The sequence below is a fragment of the Saccopteryx bilineata genome, chromosome 2 (assembly GCF_036850765.1).
Source record: "Saccopteryx bilineata isolate mSacBil1 chromosome 2, mSacBil1_pri_phased_curated, whole genome shotgun sequence".
In the NCBI taxonomy this organism is placed as follows: Eukaryota; Metazoa; Chordata; class Mammalia; order Chiroptera; family Emballonuridae; genus Saccopteryx; species Saccopteryx bilineata.
In genome coordinates, this window is record NC_089491.1 from 298,213,777 (window position 1) to 298,234,394 (window position 20,618).

The window sequence follows — 20,618 nt, forward strand, 5'->3', positions numbered from 1 at the left end:
GGGAGTTGATGCTTCCAGCTCCTCCCCCCCTTCTCTCTCTCTGTTTCTCCTCTCTCTCTCTGTCTCTCCCTCTCCTCTCTAAAATGAATAAATAAAAAAAAAAACAACTAAGCTTTTAAGGCCCTGGCCAGTTGGCTCAGTGGTAGAGCGTCGGCCTGGCGTGCAGAAGTCCCTGGTTCGATTCCCGGCCAGGGCACACAGGAGAAGCGCCCATCTGCTTCTCCACCCCTCTCCCTCTCCTTCCTCTCTGTCTCTCTCTCCCCCTCCCGCAGCCGAGGCTCCACTGGAGCAAAGATGGCCCGGGCGCTGGGGATGGCTCCTTGGCCTCTGCCCCAGGTGCTAGAGTGGCTCTGGTCGCAACAGAGCGACGCCCCAGAGGGGCAGAGCATCGCCCCCTGGTGGGCGTGCCGGGTGGATCCCGGTCAGGCGCATGCGGGAGTCTGTCTGACTGTCTCTCCCCGTTTCTAGCTTCAGAAAAATAAAAATAAAAAAACCCAAAAAAACAAACAAACAAAAAAAAAACTTCCCAACACTTTCTGTGCAAGGAAATACCTGGCTAACCTGTCTCGGGCTATCGTGGGCACCAGATGAGATAAGGAAGGTGAGAGTTTCCTATAAATTATACAGTACCCTACAGATGGTGTGTTGTTTTTTTTTTTTTGCATTTTTCTGAAGCTGGAAACAGGGAGAGACAGTCAGACAGACTCCCGCATGCGCCCGACCGGGATCCGCCCGACCGGGATCCACCCGGCACGCCCACCAGGGGGTGACGCTCTGCCCACCAGGGGGCGATGCTCTGCCCATCCTGGGCGTCGCCATGTTACGACCAGAGCCACTCTAGCGTCTGAGGCAGAGGCCACAGAGCCAACCCCAGCGCCCGGGCCATTTTTGCTCCAATGGAGCCTTGGCTGCGGGAGGGGAAGAGAGAGACAGAGAGGAAGGCGCGGCGGAGGGGTGGAGAAGCAAATGGGCGCTTCTCCTGTGTGCCCTGGCCGGGAATCGAACCCGGGTCCTCCGCACGCTAGGCCGACGCTCTACCGCTGAGCCAACAGATGGTGTTTTATTAAACACATAGGGAACTATTGCTTTCTTTTCTCCTTATTCCTGACCCTCTGTTCCTGCGATATGTGCCACCATCCATGGCTGCCCAAACTGGAAGAAGTACAAAGTTAGCCCTGTGCAACAGAGAGCTAAGACAGTCAGCTATAAAAGGCATGACTGCAGAATGCAACAGCAAGGTTCACATGCATCCACCCCACGTGCCCACTAGAGGGAGCCCCACCACATTGCTTCAATTGACTATTGCCTGAAAACAAAAGTTACCTACCAGATGGGGGCACCCCAAAGGGACCTTTGCCTTCCTAATTGTAAAGGAAGACTCTTACCTTGATTTCCTCCACATCTTGCAGCCTCAGTGTGAAGAGTAGCAGGAGAGTACAAAGCCATGATAGGAACATTGACCGGAACTGGGCTACGCAGAAGGAGATGATGGTGTGGAGAAAAATTGTGGCTGTCCCTGGGGCCCCCAGCACACACCAGCAGGCCCACACTCCATAGACGGTGAGGATCCAGGGTCTGTGCTGTACACGTGGACCAGTGGGAGAGACACAGGAGGACCGGGAGGGAAGAAGAGAGAGAAGGGTGAGCGCAGGAACATTGTTACTGAAGGTTCTACATAGGAGAGGCCACTGCTTAGTAATACGGGGCATGCACTGTCCTGCTGATGGGAAGGTGACAGGAAGTCCCAGGTGACATTTCTCTGGAGGCTTATGTATTCAGAAACCTGGGCCATCCAAACCACAAAGGGCTTTTAAAGTCTAAACCACTGATTTAAAATTAAATATCTAGTTGCATTATTTTATTAGCATATTGTTTACAAATTTATGTCACAAAAAAAAAAAGTGTATCTTGCCTCCTTTCTGTGATAGAGGCCTCTGCACAGTCAACCTGCTTCAAACATCTAATCTCATTTTAAGAGAATCAGAGGGTATCTTTCTATTTAATTATCAAGTTTTATAGTGACTGACATTGAAAAGCTAAATAGATAAATTAACATGTCTTTGTTTTATGATATACTCTTGGTTGTATCTGGCTTACTTAAAAACCACAATACTGTGTTAACATTGTTGAGAGGCAGCATGTCTTAACAGTTTAGTTACTCAAGCTTTGAAGTCCAGCTGCCTTAATAAATCTCAGTGTCCCTATTAACTAGCTCTGTGACCCTAGGCAAGATTTTGTTGTTGTTGTTTTTGACAGAGACAGAGAGAGGGTCAGAGAGAGGGACAGATAGGGACAGACAGACAGGACAGGGGAGAAGAGAAGCATCAATTCTTTGTTGTGGCACCTTAGTTGTTCATTGACTGCTTTCTCATATGTGCCTTGACCAGGGGGCTACAGCAGACCGAGTGACTCCTTGCTCAAGCCAGCGACCAAGCCAGCGACCTTGGGCTTCAAGCCAGCAACCATGGGGTCATGTCTATGATCCCATGCTCAAGCCAGTGATCCCACGCTCAAGCTGGTGAGCCCACGCTCAAGTCAGATGAGCCCTCGCTCAAGCCAATGACCTTGGGGTTTCGAACCTGGGTCCTCTGCGTCCAGGCCGATGCTCTATCCACTGTGCCACCACCTGGTCAGGCCCTAGGAAAGTTTCTTTCTTTTTTTTTTTTTAATATAAATGCATTTCTATCTATATATTTTTTAAATTTTTATTTATTTATTTATTTACTCATTTTAGAGAGGTGAGAGAGCGAGAAAGAGAAGTAGGGGAGGAGCAGGAAGCATCAAGTCCCATATGTACCTTGACCAGGCAAGCCCAGGGTTTTGAACCAGAGACCTCAGCGTTCTAAGTCGACGCTTTATCCACTGCGCCACCACAGGTCAGGCCAGGAAAGTTTCTTAATGTCTCTGTGCCTCAGTTTTTTTCATATATAAAGTTAGGATGATACCAATACCTACTTCAGAAGGTTGTTGTGGGGATTCAGTGAGTAAACGCACATAGAATGCTTACAACAATGTCTGTGTATGTAGTAAGTACAGTAGAAATACTAGTTGGCTATTCCTACAGGGAAATATGATGTGTCTTTTCAGTGTACATCTAAAAATATGGTTTCCAAGACAATGAGTTGATGCTTTGCTCTTTCTCTATCTCCCTCCCCCCATCTCTTCTTTCCTCTCTCTCTCTCTCAATTAAAAAAAATTTTTTTTGCCTGACCTGTGGTGGCGCAGTGGATAAAGCATCGACCTGGTACGCTAACATTCACAGGTTTGAAACCCCGGGCTTGCCTGGTCAAGGCACATATGGGAGTTGATGCTTCCTGCTCCTCCCCCTTCTCTCTCTCTCTCTCTCTCTCTCTCTCTCTCTCTCCCCCCCCCCTCCTAAAATAAATAAATAAAATCTTTTTAAAAAAAGTTTAAAAAATTTTTAAAACATGGTTTCCAGGAATATCTTCTTGTAAAAACCAAAAGATTTCTTTAAGGGAAAGACAGATGGAGACTGAATTGCAAATCACATCCTTGGATGCTAACTCTCCCAAAATATTGCTGAAGTACAGTTTTTCCCAAACCTACACTCCAGCTTAAGAGAGAACATTTCAAATGAGTGACTACATCAGCCACTTTTAAGTTCCAAGAAAATCAGAGAAAACTGCAGCTCATTTTTACTATTTTTCCATTCTACTACCCACAGAAAACAGCCACATAAATTTGCTTCAAACTCTCCCCCAAATACTCACTACTGGGCAGAGTGCAAGTATAAGGAACAAGGGTGCCAAAGCCTATTTTAAGAAGTAGTTATAACAAATGAAAAAAAAGAAAAAAAGGTTCTTTTGCAACATGACTTCCAGCCTTTACCACTTGGAATTCTTTTTCATGCTACATACACATACGTATACCCAGCTACATTTTTATTGAGTGCGATCTGATCCACTTGGAATAAGCCTGCTTTCTGAGATTTATTTGGGAACTTCACCACAGACAACTGCTTCAACTTGGAAACGCTGAACGAACCTTCAGGAAACACTGAATAGTGCTGTGCTGACACATCTGCTGGAGAGTCTCTGACGAACTTCCCCGTGCTCTCAAAAACGACCTGGGGCACCCGAGCTTGCCCCGTATTCTCATCCCCTGCTGTCTTCTCCTGCCAGACAGTACAGCAGACAGCACCCAATGCCGTTCTAAGTGTGCCCTCACATCCACCTGTTCTCCACTAACCCCCGTACCACCTGCTCATTCCCCCCAACAGGGAAAGGCAACTCGACCACATGCGTTCCTAGCGGACAATGAAAAAAAAAAAAAAAAAAGATGGGAACATGCAAAAGAAGCACCTACATACAGACTATCGATCTTCATATGCTGTCTATAAAAATGCAATTGGAATCCCACCCTTAAAACTCCACAGCACAAGTAGCCTTCTAGGCCTCATTTCAAAAATTATGCAGTATGTAACCTTCAGGATTCGCTCTTTCCCCTTAGCACAGTTCCCTGCAGATGCAACCAAGTTACTGCAGGTTCCAAAGCTTTGCTCCCTTTGTGCTACGTAGTATTCCATGATGTGGATGAACCACCATTTGTTCAACCATTCCGCTATAGAAGGACATCTGGGCTATTTTCAGTTTGGGGCAATTATATATGAAATTGATACATATATCAACATCTGTGTTCAGGTTTTGTGTAAAAATAAGTGTTCATTTCTCTGGGATAAATGCTTAAGCATGAACTTGCTGGTTGCATGGTAGTTGCATGTTTAGTTTTACAAGAAATTCCAAATAGTTTTCCAGAGTGGCCATCTGACATTCCCCCCAGCAGCATATGAGAGATCCAGTTTATCCACATCCTCACAGCATTTGGTGGTGTTACTAAAGCCACAGCTGAGCCATTCTGGTAAGTGTGCAGGGGCATCTCACTCGAGCTTTAATTTACATTCACAATGCTTTTTTTTTTTTTTTACAGAGACAGAGAGAAGGATAGATAGGGACAGACAGACAGGAACGGAGAGAGATGAGAAGCATCAGTCATCAGTTTTTCGTGTGGCACTTTAGTTGTTCATTGATTGCTTTCTCATATGTGCCTTGACCACGGACGGGCCTTCAGCAGACCGAGTAACCCCTTGCTCAACCAGTGGCCTTGGGTCCAAGCTGGTGAGCTTTTTGCTCAAACCAGATGAGCCCACGCTCAAACTGGTGACCTCAGGGGTCCAGTCCGATGCATCCACTGGGTCCTCCACATCCCAGTCCGATGCTCTATCCACTGTGCCACCACCTGGTCAGGCCACAATGCTCTTTTAAAGTACACTAAATGTGAGCAACCTGAAGCTTGAGACAAGTTGCATGAGCTTTTCTGGGTGCTAAGCTTATCAGAACTATCCCAGCTTTCTTTATTCCAGCTCTTCAGTTTCCAATAGGAGATAAAGAGGAAGGCAGGAGAAGAGGAAAAACTTTGTAAAAGTCTAACAAATATTATGAAAAAAAACTACTCAATTTTTGTGGTAGTAGTGATAAAGCCAGACCAAGACCACTCCAGCCTTTCTGATGGGTCACAGTGCTTACTGGCCAGACTGAATTAGGTAGACAACCTTGCCCTCTTCCCCCATCACTCCCTGTGTTTATATGGAATCATTTCTCAAAGGAGGGGGAGGGATGACTGATTCTCTACTTGATAGCCTCCCGTAGAAGGCTAATATCCTGTCTTGTCCATATTATAATAGTAAGGTCAGAACCTAACAGGGTACCTAGCATATGGCAAGTGTTTCAAAAATATTAGATATAGTAGATGGATGGATGGATGGTGGATGGATGGATGGATGGATAAATGGATGAATAGATGGATGGATGCATGGATGGATGGTGGATGGATGGATGCATGCATGCATGGATGGATGGTGGATGGATGGATGCATGCATGCATGGATGGATGGTGGATGGATGGATGCATGCATGGATGGTGGATAGACAGATGCATGGATGGATGGATGGATGGATGGATAAATGGATGGATGGTGGATGGATGGCTGGATGGATGGTGGATGGATGGATGGCTGGATGGATGGTAGATGGATGGTGGATGGATGGGTGGATGGATGGGTAGATGGATGGTAGATGGATGGTGGATGGATGGACTGATGGATAGATGGGTTGATGGATGGATAGGTGGGTGGATGGGTAGATGGATGGGTGGGTGGGTTAATGAGTGGGTGGGTGGATAGATGGATTTAACCTGGTAGTTATGAAAAAGAAGTAACAAGAAATTAACACTAACATTTTGGACTTCTTGGTCCACTACTATAAAATCCTGCTGTTTTCCAAAATCACTACTTGTATCATTTAACCCCTTATAAACAAGGCTGCTTTGCCAATGCATGTGAAATAAGAATCTTTTCACATCTCACAGCCTACTGCACGTTTTCCCCTCGGGTCTTTTACGTTAGGGAGAACTTCAAATAGTTTGCAGCAGGTGGGGCACAGGCACTAGCCTCTGGAAGTGGACCTCTGTGATAGAAGCTGCTGCCTACCACCCCCGTGAAGTCTTCCGGCAACAAACCAACTGAGCAGGCACATTTCCAAGGTTGAAATCAGCAGCCCTGAGAAGAGACCATGGCCTTGCCCTTTTGCAAATCTACAATCTTTAGGTCTCCTTCCTCAGGAGTCAGGACTCGGCCACAGGAACAGCTGGCTGACAAGCCCCCCTCACACCATCTCTACTTAGCTTTTCTGGGCCGTGGGCACAGACTGATAATAAGACGTGCCTGAGTGGTTTCCCTCATTATCCTGTCTCTGGAGGGAGGAATGAAGATTTAAGCCTTGGTGAAGACTCCTTTTGGCAGCTGTACCAGACTTCACTTTGTATTAATTCTTTTTGTACGTCTGCCCAAAAACCACTCAGTGGGACACTGTTTGAGAAACAAAGAGAAGGAGTCAATCAATAACCCTTATGCATGGCATAATTTATTACATACTACATAATCAAGGGCAGCTGCTGCTGCAAAATGTATCTATATATTTCCCCAAACAAACAGGGGAAACCAAAACCGTCCCAGAGTTCCAAGAATTCCATTCTAGCCCACGTCTCTGGGAGCAAAGGCCAGCGGGCCCCTCTGAGGCAGACTTCCTCCCTCCCTACGGCTGCATGGACGGAGGAGGAGGGGACTGGTTCCAGGAAAACCATTAGAGCCTAAGGTTCCTATTAGGCCTGCGGTGTCGGTAACACGCTGGAAGGGAGCGCCTGCTCACCGCAGTCCTCCGGAGGTTAGTTTACTCATCTCAGCCAACATGCTTCTCAGTCCTGTGGCCGATGAGCTCAGCCGGTCGGTTGGGGCCCAAATGCTAATGATGTGGGTTCTGCCTGCCAGAGGGAAACTGACAGCTCTGCCCTGTGGTTAGCAACAGCACCCACCTCAGCACCCACAGCGGGCCAGCCTCCTCAAAAGGGTTGTGCAGGGTTATTTTTAGTTCTGAGGGCAGAGAACATAGTGTCTCAGGTGGTAGTAAGGCCACCGGGCTGTTCAAGAAAGGAGGAACTGTGCGACCCACCCAACACACAATCCAAGCATAACAGACCACAGTCAGAGCCCAGAGCCTGCATCAGCCTCCCCTCTCAGGGTACTGGCCCCGGACGCAAGCTCACCAGAGCCCAGAAAGAGCCCTACCCAGAGAAAAGGCATTCAGCCTCGGCCAAGGAGCTCAGTGGAAAATTTTATTACTTGTCATGGCAAAAAAAAAAAAAAAGGAAAGAAGATCACACTTTTGAAAAAAACCTCCTTCTCTCCTGGAAGAAGGCAAGGCTTGTGAAGGAAGCGATGAGATTCGATAGAGACGGGAAGCACCTTCAGGGTTTAAGGGCCGCAACACTAAGAACCGCTAACGTCTGGCCCTGCACAGCACCCTCCATAGTGCATGATGGCTCCAAGTGCGGGGAACTCGAAGAGCTCCAGCCCAAATCTTCCACCCTGAATAAGTACCAAACACGCCCCCGAACTGCGGCCATCTGGAGCACTCAGTCCAGGTGGTGAAAGCACAGCGCTGCTGGGCCCAGAGCTGCGGTTCAGACTTACATAAGGCGAAGCCGACTCAGACAGAGCAAGCACTGTTTCCCCGCCACAGCCAGACCCCGCCCGCCAGCAGCAGACAGCTCAAACCTGTGGTCACAAAGGGGTGGGACACACACACACACACACACACACACACACACACACACACGACTCTGTGAACTCTGCCTCATTCCAAGAGAAACACTGAGACACCTCCTGCCGACTTTGGACAAGACAGGCTCAGCAGATAAAAAGACAGGTCCACCGGTCCACCAGGCTCAGTAATGCGATGCAAGACTAGAACAAACAGCTCTACTTCCTCAAAGCCACAACTCAGACCCAGGTCCGGAGACCTTCCCTGTCACTCCAAGGCAGACGTGGCCCACTCCTTCCCCCGGGCACCCAGCCCACCACCACCGCATCCAGGACGGAGAAGAGTGGTACTTCTCACTCAGCACTTAAAGGGAGGGCGTGTCTCCCTGTCCCTTCCCCCAGGACCCGGCATACACTTGAACTAGGGTCAGGGGAAGACATTTGTGAGAGGAATGTCGACATGACGGCAGTCTCTGCCCCGGGAGGTTTGGGAATCCCAAGACAGCTGCCTCCTTTCTTGCACACCATGGAGGGGACCGCTCCCAGGAGCACACGCAGACCACAGTCACAGCCCATGCTAAATGCCAGCAGACAGCCACTGCCACCACTCAGTTGGCTTTTATCACGTGCAAGCAGAGCCCTAAAAAAAGTCAGACCCTCAGCGCTACCCCAGGAAGCAAGCGCTACCGCCCCTGTTGCGCACAGGAGGACATGAACTCAAAGCTATTGACTAACTCGCTTACAACTGCAGTTACGACTGCAGAGTGTCAAACCCGCAAAGCCAGGATTCATCTGAGCGCTCTAAGCACTCCAAATTCTGCCTCCTCAGATGGAAAGAGCCCTAACTCAAAACTGCAAGCAAATTAAATGGAGGGACATCTATGTCTAACTTTGGCAGGTTTCTGATGATGGCAAAGTGCAAAACAGGAGCTGAAAATTGAGGAAGTTTGGGAAGAGGGAGGAGCAAGAACACAGAGTTAACCTACATTCCGCTTTCTCGGTGGGGTTGTATCACCTCCAGCAGAGGGGGAATTGGTTCTCGGAGACAATAAAACGTACTCTCTATGCATAAAGCACAGGCATACAAACAGTATACAAACAGGTATTCAGTGTATCTGTGGTGACAATTAGGAAAAAATAGCTAAAATGGCTCCTGGCGGAGGGCAGGGTGCAATAATGAAGAAAGCTAGAAAAACAGTGATCTATGAAAAGCAAACAAGAAGTAGCAAAAACAAGAGGGAAGCAAGCCAGGCCAAGCAGACAGCACCACGTGGGTCCTAATGCACATGGCAGAGTCGTGGGGCGGGTAGGACATGAAGAAGTCAGTGTCCCAAGGGCAACACTTTCCTTCTACTCATCACTTCATTCTTCCACATGATCAATTAAAAATATATCAAATGTCAAACACAGAGAAAGGAATGTTTATAAAGTCTGTAAGGTGTACAAAGAATAATACCGCCTGACCTGTGGTGGCGCAGTGGATAAAGCGTCAACCTGGAAATGCTGAGGTCGCCGGTTCAAAACCTGGGCTTGCCTGGTCAAGGCACATATGGGAGTTGATGCTTCCAGCTCCTCCCTCCCTTCTCTCTTTCTGTCTCTCCTCTCTCTCTCTCTCTCTCTCCTCTCTAAAATGAATAAATAAAAAATTAAAAAAAAAAAAAAAAAAGAATAATACCACCAGCAGCTTAAGAAAGACAAGGCCACCAGAGCTTTAAAGGGCCCTGGGCATCTACCCAGTGCTATCTATGTCCCTCCCCAACCAGCCATAGCCACTGTCCTGAATTTTATGTTAATTTTTGCCTCACTGATGGTTACACAGTGGATAGAGCACTGACCCAGAACGCTGAGGTCTCCAGTTTGAAATCCCAAGGTTGCCACCTTGAGCACTGGGTCACAGACCTGAGTGTGGGATTATCGGCATGATCCCAAGGTCACTGGCTTGAGGTCAAGGTCACTGGCTTGCAAGGGGTCACTGGTTCAGCTGAAGACCCCCAGTCAAGGCACATATGAGAAGCAATCAGTGAACAACTAAAGTGAAGCAGCTATGAGTTGATGCTTCTCATCTCTCTCCCTGTGTTTCCCTCTCTCTTTGTCTCTCTCTCTCTTGCTCTGTCTCCAAAAAAAAAAAAACTATTACCTTATCTTTCTTTGTAAATTTGCAAGTAGGGATTCAGTTTGCACAGTTCTGAGCTTTATATACGTGGGATCATATCTAATGGATTCTTCTGCAACTTACCCTGTTAGCTCAATGTCATAATCCAGAAATTCATCCATGCTGATAAATGTAGTTTTACTTTAAAACCTTTATATTCCTTGGTTTGAAAAATAACTTAGAGGAAGTAGGTGTAGGATAAGAACATAGTAACTCTGTGTCTTAAATGTCTGATCGATCATTAACAGTTCGGTCTCGTCTTTTCCAGGCTCCCGAGGCTGATATCCAGGTCTACTGATTCTTAGCTCAGAGCTCTTCGCCAAAAAGCAAAGGGGGCAGAGGCTCGAAAGGAAGTGATGCACACAGTCCTACCTTCCTTGCGAGCTGGTTGGCCACCTGTGACACGGCCAGGTGGCCCAGGAGAAGCCACACCAGCCGCTGCTTCCCCCACTCCATCCAGAAGCTCCACTCAAAGTCGGTCTGGTCCTGAAGAGGCCAAAACAGAGGTTGATCAGAAGGATCCCAGCACATGTCTGAGGCAGAACACACACTCCAGGTAATAAATCAACTGGAAAGAAGTCCAATGGGGTCCAAACTCTACAAAACGGGATTTACACAACACTCCCGGCCTCTAGCCCACCAAGTCCCCACCCCCACCCACTCCCCTCTCCAGCTTGGCCGCTCTCATCGCCATTCTCCAGAGAAGTGTCTCGGTTAAAGCTGATCCTCCAGGACCCGCTGTGGGATAGAAGCCATTATTATCCCCATTTTGTAAAAAAAAAAAATGAAACAGGAGGTTAAGGAATTCAAGTCAGTCACTCAGCATCACATGGATGGTGTAAGTAGTGAGCTGAGGCTATCTCAGCTTAGTCACCTAGGTGCTCCCGCCCTGCACGGGAAATGTAGACTGGACACTAATAAGACTGCTTAAAGTCATGTTAAATCTTGCTGCCCTTTATAGGCAAGAGGATAATTTGATAGAGAAATAGTAAACTGTTTTCCTATAAGATGATGAGGAAAGAATGAAAGGCATTCTTCCCTTCCATCGGGAAGCTCTGTGTCCACGAGCCCCCTGGGTCGGCGTCTGCTCCAGGCTCTGTGTCTACGCGGCTCCCTGGCGGGGGAAGGTGAACCTCTGGCGTGACCGGACACGGGGTGCCTGGGAGCAAACACCTAAAACTCTCAGCCTCAGGAGACTGGGGAGACCCTGGTGACCACGAAGAGCATGGAGGGGAGAGCCAAGTTATGTGGATGGGGAAGGAATCCCCCCTTGACCATTGATATTGAACAACTCATCAGTCTCTGCAAGTAGAACTCTGTGCCAAGTTTAATTGGATTTAGAGAAAAATATAATTTTTTTGTTTTTGTGTTTTGACCTAAGGATTGAGGGGAAGTTTCATACCAGTTACACAGATTATAAAACTTTTTTTTCCAGAAGGTAAAATATAGATAAAATTGATCTTGATTCATACAAGACTATGAATGCAGAGGTAGGAAACCTAGCGGCTCAGGTTGCAGGCTGGGCGTGGTCTGCATCCCGGTCTCTCCGCACTGGCTCTGGTGACCCTGAGCAAGATACTTCACCTCCTGCTCTGTCTGCGCATGCGATAACAGCGCAGACCTTCTAGGGTTCTGTGAGGTTTACGTAAAAGCATATATATGTCAAAGTTTAAAAATAGGAACAAAACAAAACAAAAACAGGACCCAGCACACAGCACTCACTATATATTATTACTTGCCACTGTTAGTCCACATGCTTCTCATCTTGTGTTAACCAGCCAAGATTGTATATTGCTTTACACTATGCCACTTATTAAAAAAACAAAAATAAAGATTTTTATTTTAATTTTTCAAATAAAGAAATACAGTACTGTGCATTCTCAAATAACCCATAGAGTCTAGTCCCCAGGAAAACCGTGAACTGTGAATCCGGTCCAATTCCCTCCACTAGAGATAACGACATCAGGATCTAACACGTGCCCACGCCACACAGCCAGGCAGCAGCAGAGCAGAAAATCAATCCTTTAGCCTGGCTATCGATCCAGAGCTCATTTCCACATCACTCAATGGAGAGTCAATTAACTGAATAAAGGCAAACGAGCTCAGAGGGCATGTGATGAGGCCACGGCAGTAAAATTCCCTTCATACTGGTAAAAAGAGACTAAGAGCCAAGTGTGAACTTTTTTTTTTTTTTTTTTTTTTTTTTTTTTTTATTCATTTTTAGAGAGGAGAGAGACAGAGTAAAGAGAGACAGAGAGAGAGAAGGGGGGAGGAGCTGGAAGCATCAACTCCCATATGTGCCTTGACCAGGCAGACCCAGGGTTTTGAACCGGCGACCTCAGCATTTCCAGGTCGACGCTTTATCCACTGCGCCACCACAGGTCAGAAGTGTGAACTTTTTTAACAGTCCCCCTCAAAAAAAATCCAAACATTTTAGCTGTTTTAATTTTTTCTTATTTTTTAAATGTCAATTTAAAAGTATTTTTTTTGCCCTGGCCGGTTGGCTCAGCGGTAGAGCGTCGGCCTAGCGTGCGGAGGACCCGGGTTCGATTCCTGGCCAGGGCACACAGGAGAAGCGTCCATTTGCTTCTCCACCCCTCCGCTGCGCCTTCCTCTCTGTCTCTCTCTTCCCCTCCCGCAGCCAAGGCTCCATTGGAGCAAAGATGGCCCGGGCGCTGGGCATGGCTCTGTGGCCTCTGCCTCAGGCGCTAGAGTGGCTCTGGTCGCAATATGGCGACGCCCAGGATGGGCAGAGCATCGCCCCCTGGGGGGCAGAGCACCGCCCCTGGTGGGCGTGCCGGGTGGATCCCGGTCGGGCGCATGCGGGAGTCTGTCTGACTGTCTCTCCCTGTTTCCAGCTTCAGAAAAATGAAAAAAATAAAATAAAATAAAAGTATTTTTTTTAATTATTGATTTGAGAGAGAGAAAGAGAAGAAAAGAGAGGGGGGAGCATTAGAGAGATGAGAAGCATCAACTCATAGTTGCTTCACTTTAGTTGTTCATTGATTGCTTCTCATATGTGTCCTGAAGGGGGGGGAGGGGCTCAAATTGAGCCAATGACCCCTTGCTCAAGCCAGCAACCTTGGGATCGTGTCGATGATCCTGTGTTCAAGCTGGCAACCCCACACTCAAGCTGGTGTGCCCCTGCGCCTCTGCTCAAGCCAGTGACCTCGGGGGTTTTAAACCATATACCTCAGCGTTCCAAGCTGATACTCTATCCACTGTGCCACCACTGGTCAGGCCATTTTAGCTTTTTTAAAATGTAAATAATTTTTTTTTTTTTTTTGCATTTTTCTGAAGCTGGAAACAGGGAGAGACAGACAGACTCCCGCATGCGCCCGACCGGGATCCACCCAGCACGCCCACCAGGGGGCGACGCTCTGCCCACCAGGGGGCGATGCTCTGCCCATCCTGGGCGTCGCCATGTTGCGACCCTCCTGGGTGTCGCCATGTTGCGACCAGAGCCACTCTAGCGCCTGGGGCAGAGGCCACAGAGCCATCCCCAGCGCCCGGGCCATCTTTGCTCCAATGGAGCCTTGGCTGCGGGAGGGGAAGAGAGAGACAGAGAGGAAGGCGCAGCGGAGGGGTGGAGAAGCAAATGGGCGCTTCTCCTATGTGCCCTGGCCGGGAATCGAACCTGGGTCTATAAATAATATTTTTAAGCACTCAGGTTTACATCTAGAATTCTTACCTTTCCCTCAAAATATTTCCAAGTTTAATTTTTAGGGGGGAAAATGATATAATACCTACTAAAGTATAAGAAACCAAAAAATATTTTTACATTCCACCAGAAGGCCCCAGGACTACTGAAAACTTTGTGCTAGTAAAATCACATCAACAAAAATTAGTGGGGTTTATTTTGGTTTTTTTGTGTGTGTGGGTTTTTTTATTCAATGAGAGGAAAGGATGCAGAGAGAAGACAGACTCCCGCATGCGTCCTGATCAGGATCCACCCAACAAGCCCACTAGGAGGCCATGCTCTACCCATCTGGGGTATTGCTCCATTGCTCAGCAACCAAGCTCTTCTTAGTGCCTGAGGCAGAGGCCATGGAGCCATCCTCAGCACCCAGGGCCAACTCACTCCAATTGAGCCATGGCTGCAGAAGAGAAAGAGAGAGAGAGAGAATCAAGAGGGAGAAGGGTGGAGAAGCAGATGGGCGCTTCTCCTGTGTGCTCTGACCGGGAATTAAACCTAGGACATCCACATGCCAGGCTGATGCTCTACCACTGAGCCAACCAGCCAGAGCCAGATTTGTCTTTCATCATCAATTCTTTCAGAAAATATCCATTTAAAGGAAATAAAAACAATTCTCTTATGTCTATCCTTCTCCATTTAAAATATTCACCTTAAGAAAATGACTGGACAGGAGAACTGAGCCCATGAATAGAACTGAGCCAAAAACTTGTGGTTAATGATTCAGGTAAAAAAAGGTTGACTCGCCTGCTTCTATAAGCAAAAGCTTTCTAGACTCCAAGCTGTCACACTTTTCAAGACTCAGAGCTGTGACACATCAGTTCTGTAAAAGAGTCAGATACAAACTGGGATAAATTCCAGCCAGGCAGAACCAGGAAGGTTCCTCCTCAAAGAACGAAGAGATGGAGCTCCAGGGAAAAAGAATCCACACCCAGTCCTCCACAGCGGCGCTCCCTGAACTTCTGTGTGCACACAAATGACCTACAGATCCTGCTCAAATGCAAATCCTGACGCAAGAAGTCTGGGAGAAGGCCTGGGATGCTGTATGTCAATCAAGCTCCCAGGCCAGGCACAGCTGCTGGCCCGGGCACCACATTCCAAGTAGTGAAGATCTACATAACTAATTATGCTTCCCATAGCTGAATGCCCATAACCCCAGAGTTCTTCACTGCTCATCCCACCCCATACCATTCCCAGGTAGGAGTGCACTACAGCTAGCTACCTCCCATGCACAAGCAGAGAAGCCCAGAGAAGCGATCGTCCTGTTCACCATAGAAAGCTCTGAGCACCTTGATTCAAGCAGAATTTACTGGAATTTTTTTTTTCTAATTTTTTGGTGAGAGGAGGAGAGGCAGAGAGACAGACTCCCACAGACTGGGATCCACCCAGCAAGCCCACTAAGGGGCGATGATCTGCCCAGTGGGGCTATTACTCCTCTGCTGGCCAACCAGGCCATTTTTTTTAACACCTGAGGCAGAGGCCACAGAGCAATCCTCAGTGCCCAAGGCCAACTTGCTCAAACCAATCAAGCCATGGATGCGGGAGAGGAAGAAAGAGGAAGAGAGAGAGAGAAGGGGAGAGGTGGAGAAGTAGATGGTCGTTTCTCCTGGGTGCCTTCACCTGGAATTGAACCTGGACTTCTACATGCTGGTCTGATGCTCTACCACTGAGCCAACCCACCAGGGCCTAGAATTTACTGGATTGAATAAATTAAAGAGCATGAATTACTCATTCTGAGACATTCAATCTGCAACCAGGCAATCCTGAGAACTCTGAGGGAAACCATGCTTGTGGGCCTTTTAGTGACTCCAACTTCCTGGTAAAACACTGTTTTTCCTATTCTTAACAAAGGAAAGGGTCTGCCTGGTGCTCTTCACTGCCTCCTCTCCCATTCAGATCAGAGCTCTGCACCAGGCAGTGCAGAAAACCCGGAAGCATCTGTCACCCATGAGGAGCTCACAGCACCAGCACCGACGCCCCACAGTCAGGGCACTGCACTCCGAAAGCCATCGCAAAGCCAGAGCAGTGACAGTGGTGCAGTCCAACCCCACAGACTACTGGGGTAACAGAGACCTTTTCTTCCAGACAAATCGCTGATTAACATTTTGGGCAAGTGCTTTCCAATGATAACCTCAGAATAATCCTTAAAGTTGTGCTTGTTTATTTGTTTAAATTCCTTGTTACAGATAAGCTCATTGGAAATCAGAGTAAGCAAATCATTTGCCCAAAACTAGGAGGAGGCAGAACTAGGTTTCACACTCCGGCCGGTCTGACAGCAAAGAGAAGGCCCTTTCCCAAAATGTTTCTACTGTGCCAACCCCTCTCCCGGGACTCTCCTGCCACACTCACACATACACACACACTCACACTCACACAAACACACACAGCACCACCACCACCACTATCTGACTACACTGTCTCCAGCCTAGGGGGTGCCTCCTTAATGCCCCGTCACACAAAGATAGCTTAAGTGGGGCGTCTTCTCTGCCCTTCCAGGTGGCTCTCACCACACCCCTTCCCTGTTCCCCACACCTCAATCACCTCAATTCTAGCACTTTTATTATAGCACATTTCACTAAAGCATATTTATTACAGCTAAGTCACGGATTTCCTCTCTAGGAGGAGAAATGGTAAGGTCCTGAGAGCAAGCACCTTGACTTAACAAATTTGAATCACGGATGCGTGACGTTTGGTCAGCCTTCAAACTGGTGGGGAGTGAAACTAGGCTGCCCAAGTGCCCCTCACCTTTCTGTCCCTGTATAAACTTGGACAGGAAGGCTCAGGTGCAGAAAGTTTCATGCCTTGTCCAAGTTTATACAAGGCATGAAACTTTCTGCACCTGAGCCTTCCTGTGTGTAACTAGTACAATGTCTAATATTCCCTTCAGACAGAGAAAGAAAGAAAACAGTCATTTTCTGACTAAAGGGAAGAAATAAAGGGTCACCCACACCCAGGAACTCTGGGCCGTGACGCGTGTGACCATTCAGGAGAGAGGTGATCTCCCTGCTCACGCCCCCATATGACCAGTCCAGGTCTCCAGGCTCCCACCACACTGTCGGCCCGCTCGGTTCCAAAATGTCCAGCCTGCCCGCTTCCTCAGTGTTGGGCAGATAAAATATATTATGCTCACTTTGTTAAAGATAGCGCTGCCCACGAGGAGGCCATCGCCCAGGTGATATTAATGTGTGTTGGGGGTGGGCTAAAGGCAGGCAGAATCCTTGTAGCCTGGGGTTTGGTTTTGGGATTAAGTCTTTCCCACCCTTTTTGATGTGGGATGGTGCAATCCCATCATGTCTCTGATAAGTGACTTTGTATTAGAGACTTCCCTATTTTGTATATTGGATTAAAGGTTTTGATTTCTACACTATAAAATGGGGGCAGAATGGGAGCTTGCTCTCTGGGTTCCTAAGATTATCATTAGAGGAGAGAGCAGAGAGAAGAGGGGAGAAAGGCCACATGGAGGAGGCCAGGAGAAGCAGCCAAGATGGCAGAGTGTTGAGTGAGAAGCCAGTTTGTGCAGAGTTTGTTCAGGGAGAAGGAAGGAGATGGGGAACAGAGGTGAATAAGTCTGATGAGCTAGAAACCTTTGATTCTAGGAAACTCGGATAAGTCAGTAGCTTTGTGAGCACTGAATGTGAGTGGGTTTTGGAGCCCAGTGTGTGTTTTTACTTGCCCGCCAGGTGCAAGCTAGGATTAAAGAAGATGGCCCATCAGTTTTTGGCTCCATTGTTTCTTTACCGACTGTCCAAATCCAATGCGAACCTGCATGGGCCGGGCTGCTATGACGGTGGCCTTGCCTACTGGCTGTACACTCAGGATGAAAAGAAACCACTACAGTGTGTGGATTTCCTATGTGGTATGGTTCTGCCCACAGCAGGGTAAGAAAACTACCCTCAGAGAGGTTACATATCATGCCCAAAGTCTCACAGCCAATATATGACAAGGCCCCACTTCAAAACCCAGGTCCTGCCTGTTAAAAAAACAAACAACAAAAAAAAACAAACAGGTCCTCAGGCTGCAAAGTCTATGTTCATGTGATAAAATGCATATAATATAAAAATTACCATCTTAACCATTTTTAAGTGTACAGTTCAGTGGCATTAAGTACATTCACACTGTTGTACAACCATCACCATCATCCATCTCGAGAACTCTTTCCATCCTGTAAAACTGAAACTCTACTCATCAAACAGTCACCCCCGCCGCGCCCCTGATACCGGCTCCTGGCAACACCGTTCCACTTCCTGTCTGCGACGTCACTGCTCTAGGCACCGCACATGGGGGAGATCACACAGTATTTGTCCTTTCGTGACTGGCGACAATAGACACTTGGGTCCACCTCTTGGCTGTTGTGAATAACATTGCTCTGAATGTGGGTGTACTAAATGTTTAATTTTTTAATGTTTTGAATTTTAAATTATGTCCTAATATTGGCAAATTTTTAACCCATGCACTTATATCTGGAAGCTCAAATCTTTCTCAAAATCATCTCATAGTTCGTGCATATAAAGTTTAAAAATTCCTGGCAAATGAGGATCTTATTTTGTCAACTCACTGCCAAGTAAATCTTTCCGTGTCCCAGCCCTGAATTCTTACCACCCCTGGCCCTTACAAGATCACAGCACTCTCGCTCGCAGGGTCTTGAGTGGGCTGTTATCACAGGCACTGGCCAAGACTCTCTCTACCTGTGCTGTTTTTTTTTGCATTCCTCAGACGATGCTTAATTAAGCCACAGGCTTGAAGCCTACTTTCCAGCTGATGACAGCACAAACAGATGGTTAATAAGGCCAGGCTAATGGACAAAAATGCTGTTAAAGTACCTCGTGTCAAGTGAAACCCACCAAGACCCCAGAGGTGAGGTCGAGAAATTCCTCCTGCGGCAACAGTCAGTCACACCAAGCCCATCACTGGTTCCCAGCTCAGGCTCCCAGGGCCCCACCTACTCTTCAGTAAATCAGGACTGATTTTTCAGGAGCTGAAACTTTCATTCAAATTCAAGGTCATTTGTCAGAATTTCAGGGAACTGAGACTCCACACCTCAGGGATTCTAAAAAAGCTTTTTTTATTGTTGTCGTTCTAAGGGGAAATTCACACAACATAGGATTAGCCAGGTCAAAGTCAATTCAGTGGTGTTTAATACACTTACAATGTCATGTGCCTACTACTTTATCTAGTTTCAAAGCATTTTCATCACCCCAGAAAGAAACCCTGTGCCTGCCCATTAATCAGTTACTACCTATTCCTCCCTCCTCCCCCAGATCCTGGCAACCAAGAATTTACTTTCTGTCCCTATGGATTTTCCCATTCTGGGTATGTTATATAAATGGAATCATACAATATGTGTCGACCTCTTTTATTTAGCATGTTTCTGAGTTTCATCCATATTGTAACATGCATGTCATTCCTTGTTATGGCTGAGTAATATTCCACTATAAGGATATATCATATTTTATTTATCTATTCATCTATTAATGGACATTTGAGTTGTTGCTACCATTAGGTTATTGTGAACAATGCTATGAATATCTATGTACAAGTATTTGAATGCCCATTTTCAATTCATTTGACTATATATCTAGGAGTGGAATTGTTGGGTCACATGGTATTCATAGGTTTAACTGTTCAAGCAACCACCAAACTGTATTCCACAGTGGCTGTACAATTTTACACCCCAAACTTGAATTTTTAAGGTAAAATAAGGCTTTCTTTAACCCTTTGTCCACAGCGGGTTGGTGGCATCACAGAACTCCTTCAGCAAGAGCTGTCCCTGCTCTGACCCCTCTGGCCATTTTGGGCAAACATTTTAGGAAATCTGCTGTTTTGACATTTCAGTTTCAGTGTCAGCAATAGCTGGAAATAAGGGGGTAAAAATGGGCTTTGGAGAATATCTTATTACATAAAGTTCTCCCTGAAAAGTTAATCCTGTCAGTCTGCAGGATTTTGCCTCTGAACTTTTTTAATTCAATAATTTTCAGTTTGTATGAACTCATCTTTCTGTTAAGATTGACACAAAGGCCAACGTGGTTATTTACTTAATGATGAAATCTGCTCTGACCAAAAATTTATCACCATAAGCACGATCAGGAACGTAAAGAACGTAATGCAGACCCTGGTGTAGCCCGTCTTGGCTCAGCAGCTGCCAGAGCAGGGCTCCCGGTCTTAGAGCTGAAAAGCTGATCCCTCAGGGTTCACAAAGAGCTGCAGCCTAACAAGAATGTTTAACTACTTCCTTTGACTCCACAGAATTAAATCTGACATTTATTTCTATGCTCCCTTGGGGCCTTGAGGGGCGAAGGTTCCCACAGCTAACTGGAGGAATTACTATCACTAATTTGGAGATCCGTGAGCTTTACTGTCCACCGAGGGACACTGAGACCCAGAGGAAGGTGATCACGACAGGCGGTCTTGGAGGAAGGCCTGCCTGTTTCCAGTAGATTCCACTTTCACTCTGAGTCTGCGTCCACCACCATGCAGGGGAAGTGACCTTACTCCCAAAGTGGCTGATGGAGCCAGAAGTGTACGTACAGTGTGTGGCAGAAACCGGACTGTGCTCAGGAAACCCAGGCCTGAGTTCCAGTCCTGTCACTTACCATTATGTGACTTTGGGCTGGTCAGGCCTCCTTTATGTAATCAGAATTAAATATAATCACGAAAGCTAA

At 47.1% G+C, this 20,618-nt stretch overlaps 1 protein-coding gene across 5 annotated transcripts in view; it reads right to left on the bottom strand.

The window, feature by feature from the left end:
• HHAT (hedgehog acyltransferase) overlaps positions 1 to 20,618 on the bottom strand; it is a 300,060-nt gene that overhangs the window by 225,942 nt on the left and 53,500 nt on the right. For all 5 annotated transcript variants that reach the window (XM_066261445.1, XM_066261444.1, XM_066261441.1 and 2 more), the window contains 2 exons: positions 10,638 to 10,751; positions 1,386 to 1,580 (listed from right to left, as the gene is read on the bottom strand). In XM_066261445.1, the coding sequence (XP_066117542.1) occupies positions 1,386 to 1,580; positions 10,638 to 10,751 (309 nt within the window). The remainder of the gene's footprint in view (positions 1 to 1,385; positions 1,581 to 10,637; positions 10,752 to 20,618) is intronic.